General features: G+C 38.0%; 1 protein-coding gene across 7 annotated transcripts in view; it reads right to left on the reverse strand.

Moving 5' to 3' along the window:
- Nucleotides 1–27,007, reverse strand: part of FGGY (FGGY carbohydrate kinase domain containing) — a 152,145-nt gene that overhangs the window by 84,736 nt on the left and 40,402 nt on the right. For all 7 annotated transcript variants that reach the window (XM_085307962.1, XM_085307963.1, XM_085307961.1 and 4 more), the window contains one exon: nt 9,199–9,314. In XM_085307962.1, the coding sequence (XP_085164088.1) occupies nt 9,199–9,314 (116 nt within the window). The remainder of the gene's footprint in view (nt 1–9,198; nt 9,315–27,007) is intronic.

Genomic DNA, 27,007 nt, shown 5'->3' on the forward strand with positions numbered 1-27,007 from the left:
CCTGGTTGACAACTGAAAAYTTGAGAATTTTTGTTCAGGAAAACCAAAACTAATTGTGGTATTACGAGTCTGTTTGCTTAAAATGGAGAAAAACAAAAATCAGATCACTTGGCTTTCTTCAGTTCAAAATTTATCCCTCTATATGACCTGCCATAGTAGCTTGAGGAAATATAATTTGGGTCCTTTCCATCCTACTCTGCTATATAGCCTCTATGCCTTTGGGTGAACTACGTCTCAACCACTTAAGACAATTACTTACGGCAGACATATTAGGTTTCTAAATACTGGAAAAGTCAGTAACCTATGTGCAGGCAGATCTCGATTCATTAAGCCGAAAAGTAAATTGGTTTGCAGGCCTTAGGTGCCTAGTTCAACAAAGACTATTTCCTTCTTGTTCAATTGAAAAAGTTCCATTTTATATAAAAATGATAAGCTTTCCTGGGTAAAGGCTAAAAAAAAAAAAGAAAAAAAGAAAAGCATTCTGCATCATTGGATCATTAAGCCTGTGCATTGATGGACATGACTGAGTTTTGGTAACTATGTTTCAGTGAAATAGTGCAGAATGAACATCTCTCATGGTTCACTACTCACTAAGTTGACATACATATAGATACACAATACATATATTTAGATGCCTTACTAAGTAATTAGATGTAATGTTTTTGTATCAGCTGTCTGACCTCATATTTTTGCTTGCAAACAATAACTTCAATAGGCTGATTTTTTAGGTTTCTGGCAGTTTACAGTAGAATATTCCCAACAGTCTCTCTAACTACTGCAGCTTGACAAGCATCATCAAGGTATATGAGGTGATGCTACACTTGTCACAACTGCAAGTAATCAGACACTGGTTTGGTATAGGAAGTCACCAATACTGCACATGCAATTTAATTTCTATTAATTATGGATTATTACTCAACAGAATGTTTTTTATTACTGGRTGTTTATTAATAATTCATGCAATAGCAACTCTTCTTTGAGGAAATAATTACTCCTTTTTCAAAAAGGAGTAAAATGAAATGACAGACTAAAAAAGTAAAAGAAACGATACACTAAAAATACSTAATCAGTTATTGAAATAATGTTTTTGAATCCTTCAGCTAAGCTTCTGATGCCTGCACAATCTTACTCCCCACTACATTCAAACAGTATCCAGTTCTAATATCCATAATGAGAAGATACTGATGCATTACAGAGAGTTCAAAAGTGAGTCAGGAAAGCAACTGTAAGGACTGAGAAATGTGACGGTTCTTATAAGAATATTGGTGAAAAATTCAAGAAGCTCAGTGTATTTCTTTAACGTGAAAGATTTCAGTCTGTGCAGGCCAGGCATCTCACTACAGTTTGGCAGACAGAAGTATGCAGTTAAAATTGAGATGAAAATAAAGCATACTTAATTTAAATAATGACAGCAACTAACAATCGACAAGCTTCTAAAGCTCTATGCTTATAAAGGACTACACTGCAGACATTGGGAATAACTAGATTGTTCTATTTCCTGAAAAATTTTAGTACTGTGATTCTCACATTCTTGTATCTGCTTTTGTTTCAAACTAAAACAATGACACAGTAATTATACTTAAAGCTTTTGCTATGACTAAAAATGAAAACTCAACGTAGAAAGAACTCCCAGATTCCATACTTAGCAGGAATAGAAAGTTCACAAAATAGGAAGCTAAAACATCACTCGAGCTCACATAATCACTTAAAAAGAATGCAATCATGACCGACAGATTTAGGAAGAACAAGTATCAAAAAAGATCCCCCAACGCCCCCCCCAACATGTAATGCAGATAAACCTTCATTGAAAAAAAAAGGGGGAGCTGAAATTCATATTGCTTCCTGGCAAATTACATTTTTTTTGCCTAACCTTTAGTAGAAGTCTATTCAGTGTAATTACTGCCCGTGGCATCAAAAGATTGTAAGCAGTCTCTCTGCAATTGCAGCTTCCGAAGGCTGATGGAAAAGTGACTGTTTAAAGCCCTTCCCCTCCATATCTAATGTGTCTGTCAACATGGCACAGTCTGTCAAGGCATGAGCAGCCTTTCATGCTACTTATTGACTCTTTAAGGAAAGAATTCTAAACAGAAAAGGCAAAGATTTCACAATTTCAAGTGGTCTCAATTGAGCAAAAACTATGAACACAAAGCCAAAGAGTAGAAGAAAAGATGATTCCTCAAGTAGAGAGAGTCTGAGACCAGAAATCTGGCAGATGGATGTTCTTCAAAGCTACAAGCTTTTACTATTAGTTTCCTAACCTATGATGAACCACAAGGACAAAAGAATAGCACACAATAYTTCCCACCTCTTGCATTTGAGAGGAGGGAGAAGTGGGAAGGTACCATCTGCCAGAAGAACTCAGTGTGATGACAAATAGGATGGCTGATGGATCTCTTTTCCTACAGTGGAAGGAGAATGGAAAATTGTCACCCAGGAAACCTAGGGAAGAAAACCTGAGTTATTCTATCCATTGTATTTTGAAGCAGTTTAGTGTAGCCAATTAAAAAGCAGTTATTGAAAAGAAAAAGGATATCTCAGRCTGGAGAAATGAGCTGACAGGACTCTCATGATGTTCAGCAAAGGGAAATGTGAAGTCCTGTACCAAGGAAGAGTAACTCCTTGCACCAGTATAGGCTCGGGGCTGGTCAACTGGAAAGCAGCTTTGCAGAAGAGGACCTGGCCAACAAGTGGACAAGTTCAACCTGAGTTTGCAATGTGCCCTTGGGGCTAAGAAGGCCAGCAATGTCCTGGGTTGCACTCCTGGATGCAACCCTGTCTAACATGCTCTAGGTGACCCTGCTGAGCAGGGAGGTTGGACTAGATGATCTCCGGAGGTCCCTTCCAACCATACTGATTCTATGATTCTATGCACTGGGAAGAACATAGTCAAAAGGTTGAGGGAGGTGATCCTTCCCCTCTGCTCAGCACTGATGAGGTCACCATGGCAGGCCAACCAGTAAGAGATATGGACTTACCAGAGTGAGTCTAGCAAAGCAGCCAYGCAAATGACTACAGGAATGAAGCATCTCTTCTATGAGGAGAGGCTGAGTGCCMMGRCTGTTCAGCATGGAGAAGAAAAGGCTCAGAGGGCATCTTATCCATGTGTATAAATACTTACAGAAGGGAGTAAAGGAAACTAAGCCAGGCTCTTTTCAGTGATGCCCAGTGGCATGGCAGTTAGCACAAATTGAAATAGAGGAAATTTCATTTAAATAGAAAGWTTTTTTTATTATTATTATTGTGATGATGGTCATATACAGGAACAGGCCACCTAGGCAGGTGGTGGAGTCTCTTCCTTGGAAATGTTCAAAACGTGACTATATAACTCTGAGCAAACTGCTCTAGTTGACCCTGCTTTGAGCAGAAGAGGAAACTCCAGAGGTTCCTTCCAACTTTATCTACTCTGTAATTCAGTGATGTCAAGATGGAAAAAAATAAAATAAAATGAGGACCCCACTGCTCTTCTGAGAAAAATTCTCTAACTTTTTACCGCTGAATCATATATTACAAAATAGTGCCTCAAGCTCTGAGGAAGGAGACACCCTGAAACCTCTTTGCATTGTGCCAATTTCACCTCCTTTATAGCTGCTACAGCTCTTGGATAGACTAAAATGACAGGAAGCCAGAAAGATGCAGTATRTTTGGAACACTACTCAGCTATAAATTCCACAGATTCTAACAGCACATAAGTGTAAATATTTTGTGATTCATATTTTTTATTTTGTTTGAAATTGTGTGTTTGTAATACAATAATACAAAAATCATAATTTATTAGGGATTGGAAAAGAGAAAAGAAGACAGATAAAGGGACCTCGTACATATGAGAAATTTCTTTTTATTTACTCCCTGTTCTCTACCACTGGCAAAGCATGGTGTTTAAAATCCCTTTTTATGATCTAGTTTTATGAAGAACTGGCAGCTCCCAGCTGACCTCAAAAAAACCGTAATCCTTTCTCTCAAGCTTCTAGAAAATCCTTCATGTACTCTGCAGCATCTGGCATCAAAGGCCTTGGAAGAGACGAAAAAAAGGGAAAACTGACAGACTGACCATTCCCATCACAGCTGTTGTAGTCTAATTTAATATTGCCTGAATTCTCCCACCCTGGACTGAATCTTCCATTTTCAGCCTAAATCTAAATAAATGAGCAGAAGATCTTCCAAATGTTGGAACTGACTACTTCTCGCAAAACACAAAACCTAAGACGACTATATTTAACAGCAAACATTGAGGTCTACAGCATCATTATTTTCACTCTGGATATGCAAGTAGACTGGGTCATGCAACAATAAATGATTCATATAATAACATGTTCATGAATCAGCCACCAGGACACCTACTAGTTTGTCACTTGTCTGAATACCCAGAGAAGCACAGGACTGCATCTACATTTGAAAACTCAACATGTTTTAACACTTGTGCCATAGCAGGAATGACAGCAAATATTGATCAAGAGAATCCCAGCTCTTCTGTCGAACTCCCAAATCATACGTGGTTTTCCTTATTATCAATTTAAAAGTCAGTGCTGCAAATGAAAGAGCGCTAGAAAAGAACATCTATACAACTCTACATATCTTTCCCTTCAGAGCATTCATAACTGGTACACACACGCAGGTACCTGAAAACATCAAGCTCTCAGTCCTAGAATTAAGTGAGAAATTACCATCAGTAGACTGTAAAGTGGTAGGGCTACACACTAAAGCATGGTCACAGAGTGCCAAAAACGGCTGTACAGTAAAGTGCAGTCACAGAGTGCCAGAACTGGGAGGGTGTCACTGTTGAACTTACAGATGGGAGTAAAGACTACTATGAACGCACTTCAAAGTCAAGTTGAAGTTTTCAGAATTGAAAGCACTGCTAAAGTTAAAAATCAGAAGAAAGCCTACTGGAGATGGATTGAGACAATTTGTGGAAAACGGGAAACATTTTTCTTGACAGTGCCTAAGAAGGAAGCATGTGGAACAGACCAAGAGTGTGATTTAAATACAGGGATGTATAAGGACCAGAACATGTTCTTCCTTAAGCCATCAACACCTACGAAGTCAAAAACCAAACATGAAAGAGTTCGGCCGAATGAAGCCAAGTTACAGTTTTACAGATGTGAAATAGAGGTAGAGAAGCTTTGGGTGAAAACAGGAAGAAAACTCAGATTGCCAGATTATTYACTCATACAGGAAGAAAAAGAATAATAATTCTAAGAAAGAGTACATCATTTTACGAACAGATTGTCAATAATGTTTCTGTACAAAACTCTATCTTCTGGTATCACACATCTATGCATGCAACAGTTATTTGCATTAGCATACTACTTTCAAGCACTCAAAATTCAATGCAGGCAACTAATTTCCATCAAAACTTGTGAGATTTGAACAACTCCACCTTAAATGTTCATAAAAATCCTGTAAGTATCAGCTGTGTATCTATTCACTTTTGAGAATGTGGCTCTGAATTCCTACTTAGAAAAACCTGGGAAATGGGATTATAAAATCCTTACCACGTTAAAAAGCTGCATTTCAAAGTATGAAGATTGTTTCAAATAAAATAAAATAAAATAATAATAAATAATCAAATAAAATAAATAAAATGTGTGCAGTTCCATCATAGATGAAATAAGGCGACAAACTTCCATTTAAAAAATATCAGTATTTCAGCCTTCACACATGATTTACAACAACAGTAAAAAATGATTCTGTAGTGCCTCTCTCTTAGACAAATGAGCAATCTTCAACCGAAAAAAAAAAGACTTGGCATAAAATATTACTATTCAATAAAAACTCACTATTTGGTCCCTTAAGTAGCCCCTGAAGTAGACGGCTGTGGTGAAAATTTATCAGGCATTGTTTTCCTCCAAATGGAATATATGCTTCAGTACCCTAAGAGGCTTATAGTACATGAAATTTTAACAGAATTGTTAATGTCTTTCTAGGTTTTATAATACCACAAAGTGATACTCATCGTGCGCTTCCACCACAGCAGATAAATGCTAATGCCTGCAGTACACAATGCTTCCACAGTGGGTTTGAATACAAGTCATCCTCTACTCTCTTGATGGGCAAATTAATGGGATCAATAAATTTTGCAGTATCTCTAGGTACGGATCTTTACCTTCACGGATGTGATCAGTAAATTCATGAGGTACAGAAGGGACCACAAACAACTTATTCTGTGGATTCCCTGCAAGGTTTGTCTGCTGTGAGAAACGTGAAAGGTCAAAGGCCTGGAATTTTCACCGTCGAACCCACGCGCCAGCGTGGGAAAGGCTTGTCTAAGATCCTAAAGGTCAGAAGTGAGGGTGTCCCTTAACTACAAGGTCATCTGCTCAGTTAAACCGAAACTAAGAGAAGTCTATTACCTGAAACCACAAGCATTGCTCTGATGACAGTAAATATATTTTTAAAGGGCAAGACATTTTAAAAGTGATGCGCATTTTATCTGAATAAAGAAATATGTACATTAAAGAAGTTTTTCTCAGGGCATTTCTGTAATTATTTTCAGTGTCATGAAAGTTAAACGTACTTCAAAAAAACTTCTATAACTATTCATAACTATTCATCTATAGTTTCCTCTAACTGAAAATAATACTGCTTTCATCAGTGATTAAAAATGCATATTTTGTATGCCCATTTAAACTGGTAAATTTTGCAACAATAACAAGATTGAGCTTATTTTTTATCTTGTGATGTTCTGCTTTTTTTACCAAGAAACAAKAATCCAGAGCTTAGCTCTCCTAACATTTTGTGAGAGGTATTTGACAGTAAATGCCATTATCTACCTTTCCAATGGGAACATGCAAGCATTGAAGTACATCCTGRCAAGAATTTGAGGTAAACAAACCTTGAACAGAGGTACATGAACTTGGACAAGCTGAATATGAGAACAAAACAGAAAATTCTAATGAGAACTTCTTCAAAGTTGTTAGGTGCTTTGTTTTTACTTTTTATATTAAGGAGATTTTCTTTTTATCACGTACAATTTCTTTTCAGACTACTCCTACTTAGGCTGTCTGGTAATCCTGAGTTCCTTAATCTGCTAGTCAAATTTTGGTCACTGCTTAGAATTCTGTTTTGTCAGCCATATCAAATTATTATATGTATCATAGAAGCAAACACCGTGCCTTGATGTCCATTCGAATTGCTTAAACAAATTGCCTTCTTTTTGCATAATGTGCCAAAGTTAACGGGAGCTGAGATTGTTCACTTCACAGGACAGTGCCCCGAAGCTGTATTAAAAATATATCCTGAGCCGAGTCTGCACAAGAGGCAACCCTGTTTTCATTGTGCTCAGTGCAGCCTTGGTAGGTTCTTGCAAGGAGGTCTGTGCTGGGGTGCTGCCTTATCATCAGTGTTGACACCTTCAAAGTCCCTAGGAGTCTTGCACAGTTCCAGCTGCAGTTTGACCAATCCTGCTGACTTTCAGGGTCAGTGGGTCTACACAGTCCTGACTAATTTAAAGGAAATAATGCAAAACAGAGCCTAGCATTATTATGCAAAATGAACAGTTTTATAATTTGGATATACCTAAGGTAATTGTTCAAGTACATGAAAATTAGAAGACTTTTCAAGGTGAATGAAAATACATGCTCTTCAGAAGCTTCAAGTTCTAACCTACAGTTTGTTGTAATTCTCTAGGTCAGACGCTGCTTCTCTGATTCAAGCTGAGACACATCTAGTTTTTCTACAGATAGTCCCTTGCAAATCAATGCAATCATTCATGGAACTAGATGCTTTGTGGAGATTGAGGAAATTACCTTTTTCTTCTGAGTAACTCCTGTCAATAGACATCAATTTACTGATTTGCTTATTTTGTGAATATTCTGTTTTAACAAAAACGTAAAACATGATACTGGAAACTCATGATTTTTTTGTCCTCCTAAATTTGCAGCCATATATAAATAAAATATAAAATATTATGAAGCTTCTATCACAGCAAAAGACCCTTTCTATTAACAGCTACTTTATCATTAGAAACATGTATGTTTAGTTATTTAAAATGGTAAATTGCTTTCCACTGTCCTTGAAGTGCATTATATAAATATTGTATTAAATCCTTAGCTTACATTTCATAAATAATTTATTTTAAAAATACTCTTCCATTAGACAATCAGCTGCTGAGATGTTCAATTTTCCAGTAAAAAACAGGTATTTATTGCAAGTCTTATTTTAATTTGTTGAAGATTTGCTAAAAGCCACATCTGGTAGATGTTACAGGAACTGTGTTCAAACTAAAATCTCAGAAAGCTAAAAGCTCAATATTCCTAGTCGGGTTTATATCTTTCCATACGCAATTTCAGTGGCATGGGGAAATTCTATTCAAGGAAGCTTTCAAATACAATTATCTTATATAGCTGAAAATAACTTATACTATATCTTGTAATGATTGGAAAAGTTTATAGATTTCATTATATTTCATTACATTACAATCCTCCCTATGCCATTTCCATTTCAGGTTGCTGCATTTAAACTGCTGCACAAACTTGTTCAAAGTGCTAGACATTAAAAAAAATCAAAGGAAATTTCAGATAATTAACTCTGATGAATGAACATATTTTAATTCATGTCTGGTAATATTCTTGTTAATGACATGTCTGCTTAGGACATCCATTAAAAGTCCATTAACTTAACAGGGAAAGTCTAATAAAGTTGTCCTGGAAATTTTCTGGTATATTAACATTATGGACTTTTAATGAATATCTACTGTAGGAATTGCTATTAGCAAGCCTAACATTCTAATTAAACTTAGGCTCTAACAGACTGAGAAAGCAGTATGAAGATACTAACAAGCCTAAGTAGCACTTCTTTGGAAAATTTCTATATGGGAGGTACAGGTTACAAAATATGCTAACARTAACAGTTAAAGCTATTACGGTTCACTTTGTAGCTTACCATCTAATATGCCAGTATCAGGTGTTTCCTTCATGTAATCAGTTGCTGAGTCTCCCATTTATTCTTCTATTATTAAATTGAGCAGTACTGAAACACTAGCTAGGAGGTTTCAGAAGGGCAGAAAATGGAAAATTTAAACATATTTTTTCATGACAACGACAAGTAAAACATAGTATCTATGAGTATCCAGTCTTGTTATCCACCCATCTGAAGCTCCATCTAGACTTGCTACATTTCTGATGACATTCATAATACAGAACTAGGGCTCAATAAATATAGAAAAAAAATAAAACAAACAAACAAAAAAAAATCAGGTACCTATTTTTTCATATTTATCCTTCACCAAATCTTCCAAGCCAATCATTTGCCAGAAACTGTCATCCCAACCTCCATCTGAAGTGTATGTCCACTTGCACACTAATGTACAGAGTGATCTAGAAAGGAGACAATATACACACAGAATAAGAAAAATGAACATATTTGTTTTTAAATTTGTGACTAGACAGAAAATACCGCAAAATGATCTCTTAGTTCACCGTACACAAATTCCAAACATAATGCTAAAATTTAAATAAGAATGGCTGCTGTTTGGAGTGAATGTCATGAAAAATTCTGAAAGGACCTGATGTTTAAGATACTTCTCTGTTGAAACAGCTCCTTGTCTGGCYGCTTCTCTGCATAAATCAGTGAAATAACAGACCGTGCATACACCCAGAAGACAACATAGCATGAACATAACAGMTCTTCAGCAACAGCTCAAGAAAAGATTCATACTTCTCCAGGCTGTACCTAAATAATGGCATTTAGCATGCAGTATGCCCTTAGAAAAACTTTATATTTCTTATGTTCCAGCTGAATTGCAAGGACATGATGTGTGCACTGATGATTAGGTTAAATGACTCTACTTCAATACCTGCAAGTACAAAATACCTTTATCAGGTCAAGGCGTAAAAGAAAAAATGCATCCAACTCTAGAGCTTCTGCATAGTACGTATATCACTATCGTTAGGTCTGTATTTCAACAGAAGCTCATGATAGTTCAGTGACATACTGAAACAACATTAGCCACGATGTAATTGAGTGCAATATTAACTTGTTTCAAGTCTCATTCATGATAAGCTGACGCTGAACTTCACTGAGAGAGTGCATTACAAGGACAGGCTTCAGGAGCAGAACGTAAATGAAAGGCAACAGCACTTGCAGAAGTAACTGTCTGTCAGAGCAGGTTTTCCACCCTAAATGATCCACATACCTAACCCCCAACTCTCCCCAAAATGTGTTTAATAAAAAATGTTCCTGAGCATTCAGTGCTAACAGACTGTGTCTGAGCACTAAGAAACATTTCAGAAGATCATTTTTTAATTGCACTTGGAAAATCAATAAATTAAAAGGTGCTAATAATGGTAAATACTGAGAATCTCAACTACCTGTAGACTTGGGAATGCCACCTTGGCATCCCACAGTACCCTTCCCATTTCTGCAAAGTAGGGCTTCTTACTTTATAGTAATAGCAAAAAGCATTCAGTAAATGGTAGAGGATATGGTCTATCTTCTGCTGAAAAGCAGGTGACTAAGGGAATGGAGCCTGCCACTTTCCAGCCTTACAGGTAAACATCCKCATCATCGTTTTCTATTAATATTTCCTTTAATAGGAATTAACAAAAACTAGCAAACAAATCAGCAAACAAAATACAATGGAAAAAGAGAAGGCTTTACTATGTACAARTCAAAGCTACGGCTTCTAGATACTGATCCATTACATGCAACACAGCCAAATAAGAACTGGAAGAGCCTTTTCATACTGCTGGAAAGCTATCTGGAAGTCAGATTTGGGGGGCTTACGGTAAGAGCCAAGGATGCAGAAGTAAGGGCAGAATGACCACGGGCTGTGATAGCGAAGGGCACTGTTCTTAGAGCATGTCCTCTTGTGTGACATATGTTAACAGAAGGGCACATGACTACAGAGCTTCCCTCAACTCCCATGTTATCATCCAGGCCAGAAATGTATATTTTAAATGCATCACGTTTCATTTCATTCTGTTCTTTCAGAGTGACCATGTTTTTATAACTACAGGACACATGATCCTTATCGACAATCCCGATGTTTAAAAAGGTGCATTTAACAAGAAAATTGATTAATATTACATGTTTGGAGGAAAAAAGAAATGGAAATGAAAATTTATATCCTTATAAACAATGAGGGAGATCACTCAGGGTTAGAGTTCAAACACTGCTTTTCTGGTAGAAAGTTCTGAATCTGTCCTCTTTACAGCTGAGGAATAGATCAGATAATTACAATTCAGCATCTGGTTTGAAAACAGAAAAGCACATGACTTGTAACTAGAGCAATGAAAATATTGACATAAGAAATTCCAATTTCCAAGGATTTAAAAGCCAGACACAGAAATCTAATTAGGACCTCTGACAAAAACTGGGTGAATAAATGAATGCTAGGCTGAAGAAAATACTGGAAAAAATAAACATTTTCCCCAAATCAGCTCAAGCCTCTCATTAAAAGGAAAAGGGGGGRAAAAAGAGAGAGAGAAAATCTGAAATAAGGATTCTTTCATTGCTCTACGAAAAATTTAGACATAAAGAGTAAAATAAAAATGCGTCGAGCTTTTCCAAATAGAGTATATTCCAAATCATAACAAATTATCATCAGAACTGAACATGTATTTTTTTAATTAGATCTCAGTGCTAGGAACTATTGCCACACCCTGAAAAATGCTCTAAGGATGACATCTAAACGTCATGGCTTCTCACTTTTAAAGACCACAAAGCAGCTTCCTCTGAGACGCTATGCTTATCTGAAGAGAAACTAGAGCAGCCTTCCTGGACTTTGAAAAGCATCTATCAAAGCCTCAGCCGAGCTCCGTCCCCCTGAAACAGAGCGAATGGGGAACAGACCTGGCCCATGCTAAGTATATCCACTGCATTGGGATGCATTTTAGTCCTCTTATTGGATACGGTTAGACAGCAAATGTTTTAGACATAAAATAGTGATGGGTCCGAGAGCATTTTCATCCTACTTTACGGGATTCATAAATGCAGTGCTCACAGAAAAGGATAAATAACTGATTTCTGGTTAAATTCTTAATACATTATAAAAAATGGGAACCGGAAGAACATTTCTTCCCAAATGAATTAACTAGCATATCTACAAATGGAAGGTTTTGATATGAAGGGCAGCCTCAAATTTGAGCTAAAATACTAATCCATTATGTCGGTAGATTTTTATTTTCATGGTCACAGCATGTACCTCAAAAAGCTTGTTCTCAGTAGAACACTATGTAGAAGACACTGAAAATAATTTCTCTGGAGTTAAAGCTCCTTATTCTGCACTGGTTATTACTTAATTGCCAAGTCAAATTTCCATGTTTAATTGAACAATACAGCTTTTACAAAACCTTAATATTTAAGAGAAAGTATTATAGGCAGAAAGGCATTTTTAACTCTGACATAATTGCTCAAGAAACTCAATTCATTACGAGGATTTCTTTGATACGTCCATGACGACAAATTAATTTCACTGCAAGATTCGAAAGAACCTACATTTGTTGAACTCAATTCCCTGCCACAAATCTTACTTGACTAGGTGTTCTCTTTTGGAAAGAAAAAAATTGTGTAAACAGAGGAATGCAAAGCAGACATAATTACCAACAAGTTGTTCAATCTGCATATCCTAGAGAGCTGTGTGTGCCTGCAGAGAGAATACTATCTTAATGTTTTTTCACCTTTGAATACAATGGCATAGATGTAATTAACTTTATSAGTAATTGCCACAGAAATCCTCATCCAGTGTATCACCCTGAGAAAGTGATAGCATTACTCTTCACTCAGAAAAACTACATACAGGAGGATGTGCTGATAAGAAGGAAACTGAAGAACCAAAGCACTACCCCTACAAATAAATCCTCAACTATTAGAAAATTTCAGCTGTCACCAGTATGCCTTAAATTTTATGAGATGACGGACACTCATTAAAGGGAAAAAGTATTATTATTTGTTGTGGTATATTCCTAACTTTTTTTTCAACTGGATATTTGACAGTATTATCCCAATTATTTGGTCAAAAACCCCAAACTTGCACTAGTTGAAGCTGGATGAACCAGATGGATAGAGGCAAACATTCTCTTTATTTCTCTATCAGAATCAACCGTGTTCAAAGACACTGAGTTAACAGACAATAATCTAGGCAATAATCCTTTCCTGACTCCCTTATCTAGTATGGACTTCAGAAGATACTTGTAGCACARACTGTCTTTAGCTAGGCTAAACTACAGTCAATTAGAAGAATCTGTTTTCCTCAAACATATTCTAAATATAATGAAATGAAAAATTTCCTTTCTTGGTTCAGAACAAAGTGTTTTGTTTAGAATATTTCTACTGAAAAAGCAACACTTTTGCATGGATTTTTTTTTTTAATTTAAACCATATTTTCAACAGGAATGTGATTATGTTGAGAATTTCCTACCAATTCTAGCCTACAAAGAACTATAAGATCCTGCTTGTATCCAACAGCCTCAAGAAAAAATCCCTGCTACATTCATTATAAAGCAGATTTGGCTGCGCAGAGTGTATTACACAACGAATTCTATTATTGTCTAGCTTCAAGCTCTTACACATCTTTTGCTGCGAACTAACTGTGGATGTGCCAAAGTCCTGTACAACCAGAATTCCAGCATTTTGAAGAAGCTCACCAACAGTATACCCTCAGAAGAAAAGCAAGAGCCTCAGGSATTCTGCAGTGACTGAACACACACAACTCCCCAGGTGCGGTCTGCAAGCAACTGTTTATCTCCACTAACTTTCAAAAGGACCTCAGGGAACTAAACTCCTGGCCAAACAGGTCCTCAAGTTTAGCTGATATATGATTGCCCACAGAGTCTATCCACTTGGAGCACTCTCTGTTTTACTCCTCAGTGAGAAGGTCCGCAGATAACCAAGACCACACAGTGCTCCCCACTTTTGTGTGAGTGTATCTAAAAGATAAAGATCACAAACATCTTCTCCATATTTCTTTCGTCCTTCTTTGCTCACATCATTCCTCACACTCCAAAAGCGTTCAAGAACGCAAGGACAGGAGTCTCAACTCTGCAGAGATTCTGCCTTGCCTAGGAGAATACTTGCTACCTTTGACAAAGAAATACAGTTTGGAGGATATTCTGTAACTACAATGGTCTTCTGAAAGTTATCCTACTCTTGTTTATAGGATAATATAAAACTTATCCCATCAACAAGTATAACCACTAAAAAAAATATTTTTTCCCTGAAAAGTAACCCTAGCCTACATGGCATCTACACCTGACCTTCCATTCAAGAGGGTTAGTGCAACACTAGTACTCCTGGAAAATTAGTCAGCTACCAGTGTTCAAKGTAGAGGACCCTGTAAGGATCACACTGAAGGGAAGGAATCTTTACTTTTGTTTTTGAAGCTAAAGGATCTGCTTCATTGGTCCTAACAGGTCAGAAATGAATTTAAATTCATAAACATGATTAATTTTGCAAGTATCACTAACAGTGTTAAGTTTAATAACAAAATAAACAATGTCCTTGCAATCTGGGTCCCATGCTGAGAGACGGCTGGTGGTGATGAGCTAAAACCATGTGCATCTGCTGAGGACTGTACTCAAAGCCAGATTTTACAGAATCTAGGATAGAGGACAGTCAAGCCCCAAAAGGAGTAGCGTGCAGTAGCGCAAAGTAGATTTCTGTGGTATGCTAGCCAGATTTATTTAAAGCGACTGACAATTAAGAACAAAGAAAGCTGTACAAGGTTCTGAAAGCAAGAAGAAAACCTGAAACAATGGAGTGCGACTTCCACAACATCAAACGTGTTTTTCCTTTTGTTCTGCAGACTGTAAATTTAAAACAGATTTTGAATTCAAATTGAAACCCAAGGCCTAGGTTCTGCTCAAGTGAACTTCTCCACATACTGCCATCTGGACAAAGCTGTCAACATCGTCCAAAATTAGGTATCCCATAGTCTTGTGGCTTTCTACAAAAACAAGCAATTTGCCACTCTAACATAGTCACAGATCTGTGGTTTTTACAAAAACATCCCAGAGAGAACAACACAGCACACAAACTCCCTCCATCCAAGCTTATACTAAAAAGAACTAAAAAGGACATCAGTGCTGGAAAAGCCTATATAGCAAAGGCTATAAAGCAAAAGGAAAATATGTAATTATTCTCTGCTCCATTACAGCTAATGCCATATATGTTAACACATGACCTCTTAAATGGAATAAAATTATAGTTCTACACACTACTGTTATTCATTGGTCCTAACAGGTCAGAGATGACTACCTGTCACACCAGTATCTCTGCCTACCTGGTGTATTTTGCCAGTTTTGGTGAAATGGGAAAAGAGGAGGGGCAATTTACCCTAAGGGAATTCTTCTTGGGCAATAGTTGAAAAAAACACCTAGTCATTTAGCCTTGAAACATATGAGTATAAAACGCACAAGATGTTGCCTGTGTTAAATGTTTATTAAAAAGAATCGAAGAGCAAGCGGTGGCTCGAGTTCACAGCAGTGCAGGAAGAGCTGCACCTGTTGTCACTCAGTTACTACAGCAGATTTCTCTGGCAGATTCATTTTAAACCACGTGACCAAGTAAGTCTGAGTGTACTCCATTTCACAGAGCCTGTCTGCATTTTACTCATTTCGCTTATTCAACAGCTCTTTAATTGCATGTACACAAAACATGAAATATGTCAGAGACTGTTTYATCCACCCAACTATGCAAATCTCAAGTTCCTAATGTTGACAATACACTACATTTTACTATTACTGCCTTTGACCCAAACCCTATGAAATTCCTGCTTGCCCAAACCCATTGTCTTGCACAGCAGTGCAATGCAATTCCAGCCTGAAAAGGGTTTTCTTCTGACAAAAACCTAAATACACTAAACAAAAAAGACAGGTGGGGAAGACTCTTTGGGACAACTAGCAGACACATTCTAATTGCACTCTGAGATCCTTATATTCAGTTTTTCTTCAGTCTTTATTTATTAGTCTTAATTACYGTAATCAGTGTTAGTAGTTCTACTAGCTTCATGCTCTGGATAACATTTGTATTGTTTTAAAGAATAAGAGGTTATTTAGATTTTTGCAAAGAAGTTAAATTTCACAGCAAAAGCTTAGAAAACTTTATTAAGCCCCCGCACAGAGGATTTTAAAAGACACAATTCTAAGTTCACTTTCCTTTCTTATGCACAAAGCAATAAAAACGCCGTATTTGCTAACACAGAGGTCAATGGCAATTTTGTCATATGTCAAAGGCGAAATAGAATTGAATTCTGAATCTCAACCTTTAAGAGTCAATGTTCCAAAAATTATTCAGATTTTTCTTTTCTTTTAGACACTTTCATTAACTCAATTTAAACTTTTTAGTATTGAATTCACCATGAAGAAAACTGAATCTCAGTGAATAGCTCCTCAGTTTCAAAAACTGTAATTGTAGCACAGGTACTAGGTCACATTTGCTTTTACTGCAGGTGTGGAAGTTTGGTGGAAGCTAGCCGTTCACCACCCAGAAGGACTCTGAACAGCTTGGGACCTATAAACCAGCTCATGACACTTAMGCTAATGAAGATACTGATATTTAAGCTGATTATATAAGATTTTTCCTTACTTTCAAACCAGTTTTGGTTTGTCTTGTGTTCTTCTGCAATTCTTTTGCAAACAAAGAGTATAATGAAGTATTACATTTGGCCTAAAGACTTCATAGGTTTTTCTTTAAAATCTCTATTTAAAATACCGGTTTGAAATTCAATTAAAATACATCATTCTCTGTTTTTTTTCTGATTATTGCTGACTCACTGAACTTGTATGGTCCTTAGAGATTAATTCAAACTCCACAAGAATAAATCTTGATGAAGAAGAAGTATGAAATTATTTTGAGCAGCTCTGTTGGCCTCACTTGTGGAAAAGTCAGAAGTCTCACCGGATTGGTGGCACAGATTTATTTAGAAATGCAAAACAGTTCTCCTTGCCCCTACATCCTGAATCTCTCGGCCAAAGCACAGTCTGCAAAGCAGTGTTTAATCATTTACGTAAGAGGAAGGCTCTTAGGGAATAGCAGCTACATCACAGCCCTTGAGGGGCTAGTGCCCCCGTACATCTGCGACCAACAGACACAAGCATTATATTTTAAAACTTATTTTATCAGAGGAAGAAAGGCATGGAGCTTTAATTATTRTGGGTTTTCTTCAATTTTCACTGAGGTAAATTGGAGAATTCCTTTCTTGCTTTTGTGAGGTAAAACATCAGACTTAATCACTAYGTTACAGATTGAAGCACAAATTGGTTCCTATACCACAAATGGCAGCTGTACAAAAACAGCCAGACACGGCCATGATAGTTTTTCTCTTGTGATAAGCAGCAGCTCCGTTCTGGCAGTKCTGGCAGAGGTTGTGCAGTTCAAAAAAATGCACTGCTAAGCACATTTCACAAACATCCTTTCCATGACTGCTTCCTAGCCAGTGCCATTTTAATATTTAGCAAGTCCTCTGTGATATCTAGAAAGAAAGTACAAGTAAGAATTGCGTGTACGATATTGTACTTTCCTTGCACACTTTTTCTAGGCCCTCCACTAGAGGAGGCACTTTAAGGCAGGCATATTACCACGGGCTTTCAGAGCCTTAGTCAATATAAGTGCAACCTGGAGAACCATAACTCTTGAATTTCTGAACACACAAACGTGTATGCACTTCGAAAACTCACTTACAGCCCTTGATGGCAATCAGAATATGACTAGCCTGGAAAGAATGTCTTTCAATTAGAAAACTAAGAAACTAAGATTATTTCTGTAACGGGGGCGGGGGGGGGAAGGGGGAGGAAGATTAATTAACTTAAACCTCTAGTATTTGGTGTTCATGGTGTAGCTATTGAAATTTTTTTGACAGGTTTTTTAAATTACAGAATTTTCTAAGAAAATATGCTGCTTATTTAGAGAGAAAGATTTTATTGTCTGAAAAACACAATTCATATTTGCAATTTTCTACACTCACATCTATATTTGGGAGGTGGCGGATGTTGTTGCCAGGCAGCTCTCCATCATCTTTGAAAAGTCATGGAGAACTGGAGAGGTGCCTGAGGACTGGAAGAAAGCCAATGTCACTCCGGTCTTCGAAAAGGGCAAGGAGGASGACCCAGGCAACTATGGGCCAGTCAGCCTCACCTCCACCCCAGGAAGGGGATGGAACAGCTCCTTCTGGGTGTCATCTCCAGACATATGGAGGAAAAGAAGGTGACCAGGAGTAGCCAGCATGCATTCACCAAGGGGAAATCCTGCTTAACCAACCTGATAGCCTTCCAGGATGGAATGACTGCCTGGGYAGAGGAGGGSAGGGCAGTGGACRTTGCGTACCTTGACTTCAGCAAGGCTTTWGACACTGTCTCCCATAACATCCTCCTAGATAAGCTCAGYGAGTGCGGGTTACACGAGTGGGCAGGGAAGTGGATTGAGAACTGGCTGAAAGGCAGAGCTCAGWGGGTCGTCATCAGTGGCGTGGAGTCCAGTTGGAGGCCTGTGGCTAGTGGCGTCCCCCAGCGCTCAGTACTGGGTCCCATCCTGTTCAACTTCTTCATCAGTGACCTGGATGAGGGGACAGAGTGCCTCCTCAGCAAATTTGCTGATGATSCCAAGCTGGGAGGAGTGGCTGACACAYCTGAGGGCTGTGCTGCCATTCAGAGAGACCTGGACAGGCTGGAGAGCTAGGCGGAGATTCATCTCATGAACCTCCTGAGGTTCAACAAGGGAAGTGCAAAGTTCTACACCTAGGGAGAAATAACCCTAGGCACCAGTACAGGCTGAGGGCTGACCGGCTGGAGAGCAGCTCTGCAGAGAAGGACCTGGGAGTGCTGGTGGATGACAAGTTGACCATGAGCCAGCAATGTGCCCTTGTGGCCAAGAAGGCCAATGGTCTCGTGGGCTGCATTAGGAAGACTGTTGCCAGCAGGTCGAGGGAGGTGATCCTGCCCCTCTACTCAGCCCTGGGGAGGCCTCATCTCGAGTCCTGTGTCCAATTCTGGGTTCCCCACTACAAGAGAGACAGGGAAGCTCCTGGAGAGAGTCCAGTGTAGGGCTACAAAGATGATCCRAGGGCTGSAGCACCTGCCCTATGAGGAACRGCTGCGAGAGCTCRGCCTCTTCAGCCTGGGGAAGAGAAGACTGAGGGGGGATCTGATCAATGTGTACAAGTACCTGAAGGGAGGGTGTCAAGGGGACGGGGMCAAACTCTTTTCAGTTGCCCCATGTGATAGGACAAGAGGCAATAGGCAGAAATTGAAGTACAGGAAGTTCTGCCTGAATGTGAGGGGGAATTTCTTCCCTGTGAGAGTGACAGAGCACTGGAACAGGTTGCCAGGAGAGGTTGTGGAGTCTCCTTCTCTGGAGATCTTCAAGGCCCGCCTGGATGCAACCCTGTCTACCATGCTCTAGGTAACCCTGCTGAGCAGGGAGGTTGGATTAGATGATCTCCACAGGTCTCTTCCAACCTTACCGATTCTATGATTCTATAATTAATCTCCCCTGCTTACAGCCACTCTCTGGCAAGATTCCATGTTATATTTAAAACCTGGATGCCACTTTGCAGCAGAGGAAAAGAAGGGGGGGGGGGAGAACAATAGGATCATTTTCAAAGACTGCATAGCAGGACAAGGTTCAGAGTCAACACAGTTCTTTAATCTCTGGTATCAGCCTTCTGACCACCCCCATTCAGAGTTAAGATTGACCTCCAATTACCACCAAATATTGGTTAAAAAAAATTGTGGAGAAATACAAAGAGCAGAAATTGCTTTTACTCTGGAAAAAGTACGAGTCTGATGTTCTATTGTACAGATACACTTGGAACTTAATGACGTATCACTGGGAAGGGCACTTCYGTCACACTCAGATTCTAAGGATCAGCCTATACAAAATCAAATTCTGTACTGGATAAGGTATCTTATRAAAGGTAATACCTTTGTACATCCCACCAAATATATGAAAATATGTACTTGCCTTACAAGCATTATTACAAGAAAATGGGTACATGTCTATATATATGTATATAAATACAGATATACACACATTTGTATAGATATAGACATTTATTTAGGATTGGGGGATATACGTATCTGTAACTGCTAGCTGAAATCGGTTAAAATCTATCTTTCAAAAAAATAAATAAAAGCACTGAAYACTGCAAATGTGAAACAAGTCATACAACAGCAGGTGAAATGAGGAAATGAGAGTATGTTTCTTTTAAGTATTTGTTACAGTCCAATTTAAAGAAAATGTGTTTCTTTTAGGGATAATCAAAAAATTAGAAGCCTTAGACTSTTAAACTCAGTTTTCCTAGAAGTTATGTCATTAAACCTGAAGGGAAACACCCATCTCAAGTGCAACATATAGAGTCAGATTAATCCCTTGTGTACATCCAGTGATTTCAGTAAATTCATAACAGGAATGCATTTAGCTAAACATGTTGAGTTAGACCCAAAAGTACAAAATAAGAATATTTTATCCACCCACACACGCCTCATCATGTCATGAGGCAATGGGAAGCAAACAGTCAGACTGCTTGCTTTTATTAATTTCATTCTGTATTATATTACAGACACCCAACCAAGATTCAAGCCTATTGTCTTCAGCATTGTTGAAAAACACAGAACAAGACGTAGTCCTAGACACAAAAATGTATTGTCTAGACAAATCAGACATAGCATGTGAAACTGGAAATATTATCCATTTACTTAAAAGATGGCAAACAGAGGCAAAAGAAATAAAGTGACTTGGCCAAGTGTCAAAGACTAAACCTGAGCTGGACCCCTGAAGTAATCTTGAACTCCTGAGACTCATTTCAGTGACCYACGCACAAAATCACCCATAAATGCATTTCTAAATGAGCTAGCATTCAGACATCATGTTGCTGAACACATTAAAAATCTTCCTAGGCACAATACAGTCTAAATCTTTGAAGATGAGAATAACAAGAAGTATGTATATATAAAAAATTATAGCTCTTCCTCACTTTAAAGTTTTAAAAGCTTAAAAAACAAAGGAGAGGCTACAAACATTACCCCCAAAATCATACGGCAAATTAAAAGCAAAAACTAGAAACAAACCCTGTGCATCCACACTCTTCAGGCCAGTAGCCTGCCCTCTGGACATATGTCCTCCTATTATGCAATGTCAGCAGTGTTTCTGTTCAATTGATTCAGAAAAATATATTCTTCCAAGCTCAGTATTTCAAGTAAATCAGACTGCAATAGCAAGTCAAATATCTATTTCGATTAAGAGACTGTATTTAAAAGCRTATCTTCTCTTGTTACCTTCTTCAGGCAGTTAAAACTACTACATAATTAAAGTACCAGTATATAGCTTTCCTTCGGAAGTTTAAGCTTGAGCAAATTTACCGGAGCTCAAATGTTCACCAAACACCCAGCAAAGTTAGTCAGAAGATCAACTAAAGTCTACATGTTAACTGAGAAAAAAAGGAARCGAGGTTTCAAGCAAACTCACTCTCCACCTTTAGATGGGTTAAAGTTAGTCCCTTACAGCAACCTCAGTTTCTTTCAGTCGAATGACAGCACATCACCGCTTAGGTCCACACCCGCATCACCTCACACCTCCATTAGAGCTCRTCTGTGCCTTAGCCATGCAGCCACACGTATCCTCACATCTCTTAGGTGTATCACTATTAAGACTACTCCTCAACAGAACTGACATTAGCAGGGGATAGGAAGGYTGCAGTTATTAGTTCCTTAAGACTTTTTCCTTCTCCTATATGAAAAGTAAACAGGGCACAGGCACCACCAACATCCCTGTGTAGCGAGCAGAAAGAATCAGGAGGCATTCTGAACTTTTCCAGGGCTTTGGGAAGTGTGACATGATGATCAGGTCAGTGTCTAACCAGCAGCAGTGCTCACACTGACTCTACATACAGCAACAGGTGCAGCAAATCTCCACTTGAGCTATGCTCTTCTCACAAAATTAGGTGGAATTAGAATTTGAGGAAAAAAAGAGAAAAGAAAAAAAAGAAAAAGCCTTAAAACGCTAACACTGGTATTTTGAGAAAGAGAAATATCATTCCAAAATTCTCTTAACACATTCTCTGTATAGATGCCATTTATGAAACATTTTTATTGACYAATTCAAGACTAAATAACGTATCTGCGCCTAATATTAAAACCATTATTAAAATTATTTAGAATAATTTAGYGTGGCACTTGAGCATATGTGGGAGTTTAACGTCCTGAAGAAATGTCAGTAGAGTTAATGGGACTACTTGCCAGCTTAGCGTCAGGCATGTGCTGAACTCCTATGCTGAATTAGAACCGAGGCTGTCATGCACTTGCAGCCAAAGCCTAAATGAATCCAGAATAGAAGCAAGGAAATTGCCAAGTAAAAAAAGTTTTAATAACTACATTTTCAGGCAGACTGATCCGAACTAAAACTCCAGTGCTGAGCCCTTCTTCTTTACTTAGGCAAAACACCTTCAAGTCTTACTGAAGCTAGAATGACAGGATTTGGCTGCCATGTGGGAATGAATCACAGATGCATGTTACAGATTCCTGCGCAGACAATGAGGTGTTTTGTTACCTCCTGTCATAAAAATTAGTTCAGTGAGCGCATTTCTTAAAATCGTACGTCAGTCCTAAATACAAGATACATTTGATCAAAGTTTACATCCATTAAGATCATTTTTTAAAAACATTTTTGGGAGTCAGATTTTAATGTAAGGCATTTCAATTAAAGAAAAAGTTAAACAGTTCATTTCACGTACATCATATGCTGTACTGCATGCTTGTATTTTAATCTTGCACACGGCAGTCGATAACAATGTGCCTATTTCTAGAGCATATTTTATAATAATAGTAAAGGCACTAGTTTATAGTTCTTTGCAATTCAATTCCTGTAAACCAAAGAGGAGGGTAAAGTTTTGAGTAAATTAAAAAGGCGATAAGATTAACAATATCTCACCATCCTGCTTACAAGAGAATTATGCAAGTCAGAAACACATTATTTAGATTGTCATGTTTAGTTTTCACAAACCAAACAAGATAAAAATAAAATCCACAAARCAGAACCATGAGGGTTTCAGAAACAGGCAAAAGAAGTGAGTAAAAAAGCATATATGGACTTCCATAAAGTAACATTAGAACAAACAGCTTATTTACATCAGCAGTGAGATGAATGGGAGATGAATACAAAAAGTAAGAAAGGATACAGAGTAGATAAAATCAGGTGTGGAGGTTTACTGTTCCCTCAGAATGCAGTAATAAGGACATCTGATCAAAACAGACAGCCAATCATCACACAACTGAAAAGGGTACAGGTGTTGCTGGGACCAAAACCTCAAAATAAATCAGAAAAAAAAGATCCAACTACACAGAGGGGTATCTAGACTGTTCCCAACCACAAAAACAGAAATAAATAATATACAGGAATATATTAGCATGATTAAAAAGAAGCATTTCCCAGTAGAAAGCTAAGATACTGTTGTCAGTTCTAGGACCCCTCCCCTCCTCTTTTTTCTCTGAAACAATTACTGCTGCCAATGTAAAAGAGAAGTGACTAGACAAGAACAACTTCCACTTTGATCTGTTACAACAACCGAATTTATCAACCCAGGTTCTTGGAAGAGTGAATAAAACAAAGAGATGTTATGGTACTAATTTCAGATGCCTGCAGCCTGTTATAAAAGGATAGCGGGCATCAATGGTTTTGATTTCCATGTAAGTCTTAAAAATGACTTTGTCTGGGAATGAGCATCCACAGCTCTCAGAGAGCGAGCTAGCCCTCCCCAGGTAGGCTGGGTAGCRCCTAAGTTTGCCTTACACTAAGCACTGTGAGAGGTGTCAGCTGAACCAGAAGGGTAGAGTTACCACTGTTCGAAACACTAATGAACTTTCAGGTAGTTTAACAACACCAAAATATTCGTCTTTCTCTTTCTTGATATTTGAATTAAAATCAGCTAGTGCAAACACAGAGAAGAATGGATTTAAAATTAAATAGCTTTTTAAAAAATCAATCCAAAAAATTAAAAATTAAAATTTTAAATCCTCATATTCACTGAATGAGAAAATAAAGAATGACAATATCTTTTTAAAAAAATGCAGGAATTACCATATCTGTGTGTTTTACCAAAATAAATGATGAAATTAAAAAGACCACTCTGCATAAAAATTCCACGCAAGGCAGGAGAAGAATCCACTTTTATGCAGGAGAAATTAAGAACACATTTTAAAAATGCAATTTTACAAACTACCATCTATCTGTGAGCTTGGTCCTGCAGACACTTAGTGCAAGTAACCCGATCTGAACGAATAGTGTCTTTGACGTCAACTGAAGCATTTATGCAAAGCAACTCACTTGTTTGCATAAGCAACTGCAGGATTGTGCTTGACTTACTCTATACAAGCAGTCTTTACTCATTCCAGGAATCTAAGTCAGCAATATCAGGCTGTACATTCTGCATAATTAAGCCATTCTCCTTAGTGGAAAAGTTGCACCTTGACCAAAGAAAAGCACAAAGCAAATTAACACACTGACATTCTAATATGGTTCTGGAGGCAGAAATTCAGCTCTCAGTGCTGAAGAGGTAGGCAGAAATCCCAAGATCTCAATTTTACTGAGTTCTCTTGTCCTGACTTGTCACAGATGGTATGAGAATGAGCAGGAGGGACAGCACAAGATCTACAGCCCTGCAGTAGAGATACACAATTCTTGGCTGCGACAATACAAAAATAGAATTAATGAATAAATAGCTAAAAAAATCTACATCCACATCAAAAAATAACAATGACTGCCACCTAAAAGGCAGTAGTTATCTACAGAGAATTTTCTGGAAGCAGGAAGAATGTGTCATACCATGTGCTAGAACTAGAGTACCTTAAATACTAAGTTGAAGATGTTTGTGTCATGTCACAGGCTCTGCCAGGCAGATTATTCAATTGGAGCAATACATCAGATAYAAACTTTTCTCTTTGTGGACTGATATCGATCATCATCAATACACAACTTCCTCATCAACACTGCTAATTAGTATTGATCAATAACAGTCAAGCCGTTTGCAAGTCCTTATCCRTGTTAAGTAAGTCATACTTGAATCACAAAGTAGCTCTTCTGCTTCAGAAATGGACAAAAAGTTCAAAGGAGAACATTGAATGGTGTACAAAGAACAGTTCTCCAAACACTCATATAACCAACAGCCTGTTCATACCAACATGCTTGGATAGCAAATAAAGGACCCGGACCAGCAAAGCACTTAAGCATACGCTTTAACTTTAAGCACGTGCCTAAGTGCTTTGCTGGAAAAAGGCCCAAAGAGAAGAATGAACATGGTTAACTGAAAAGCCCTTCAGAATTGGATTGACCGCTTTGCTTTTCCATTAACTCTAGTTGCTAGTAAACACACATCTAGTCTCACCCTTCTGCCCAATACATTTAACTCACATCACAAATAGCAATCTGGTACAACCAATCTCTTTACTCAGGAAAGTTCTGTAAACTAGAGAGCAAGGGAACTGCAAGATATGCTTGGGATAAGGCTACTATCCGCAAGCTAAAGAAGCAGCCTAATGCCTCTCTGATAAGCAAATTCCAGGAAAGTCCCAACCTTCAAATACTCCTTATGTGGCTCATCACATATGTCTGCATTGTCCTTGCTCTTTTCTATCTATCTCTTGCCTCAAGAGCTAGAACTTACTTTGCAGATCTTACAAAGAAGGCACAAAATGTTGCAATAGGACTAATGGTCCTCCTTCCCCTCTCCTTTGTGAAGGGAAGAGATTCTGACGTGGAGATCACATCTGATCGCGGGCACTGGGAATGTGACAGTCTTTYGATTATTTCCATCCATGTCCATTAATGATATATTTTTATTTGCATCAAATTTACCCTAAAAAGAAAATGAAAACAAATTTCCCTAGAACATCTKAAGTAAAATGCTTAAGCTATAAAAGAATGAAAAGTCTAGAAAAGAAAAGAAGATCAGGGACGTAGGTGAAGTTGGAACACAACAATAATAAAAAGCCCTGAGAACTTTTCATATATTTGTAGTTCTTGAACCATTAAGGTTCTGCATGACAGGTCTCACAAGCACTGGTATGGCAAGCTTGCTCACTTTTAAGCAGGAGCGAAAGTGGTTAAGCCCTAGGACAAATAACTTAAAAATCTCAGCACAATCTGATCTCAGAGAGTTTAAAGGAATGCAGACTGCCCAAAAACACGGCAGCTGTTTGTTTTTTCTGCCACCTTTCCAAGGTTCATGTCTGGAGTGAGGATAAACAGTTCTGAAAAAAAGTTATGTGGAGTTCAGACTTTAAGAAAATAAAACATGAGACTAACATTTCTTGTAGAGAGATTTTTTAAAAAATAAAATAAATAAGGCAAAACTCCAAATTACTCAGCCCTGGAAGTTTTCAGGTAGAGCTCTGAGAAGCAGAGAGGTAGATGGCTCCAGGCTTCAATACATTAAAATGCTTTCTCTGAAGCAGTCTGCATTTTCAAAAGCTCAGGCTGACGTGGTTTTCTTGAGCAATACTACTCCAAGCAGACTTTCAAATTCAAAGAGACAGAACTGTATTCCCTATTGTATGCACACATGTGCACACACAGAAATGTAGGCCCTTCCAGATATACTGAGAAGTAAAATACAGTGGATGAAACCTCAGAATGCTGCCTAAAGTGGTTTCCATCAGTGCAGTAGATACCATACTTATAAGATAATTTGTGCTGTGTCATTTTGGATGCCGTTCCTTTTACTCTCCCTCCTCCTTTCTCTCATTACAGTTCTGTTTGTGCCAAAGCAAATGAGCATCTACTTTAAGTGATTAATATTTCTCATGATAGGTTAGGCCATTAAAATCTCTGGACTCTGAGTGTTTTTTAGTGGATAGAACTTTCCTTTGATCCACATTTAAAGAGAGATAATCCAAGAGAGGTGATTGGAATTTTACTTACATGGAGTTGACCTGTATGAATGAAGATTGCCTGTGCTGCTAAAGGCAAGTCAGAACAGCAGTAAATTTCAGGCACCACATTGACTTCTGACATTAGTTTATGAACTATATATACACAAAAGGAAGAGCTGCTACAGGACAGAGTAAACAAAGCAAAATCTGGGAGG

Source organism: Rhea americana, unplaced genomic scaffold, assembly GCF_003343005.1.
Source record: "Rhea americana isolate MKP2758 unplaced genomic scaffold, rheAme1 scaffold_27, whole genome shotgun sequence".
Lineage (NCBI taxonomy): Eukaryota > Metazoa > Chordata > Aves > Rheiformes > Rheidae > Rhea > Rhea americana.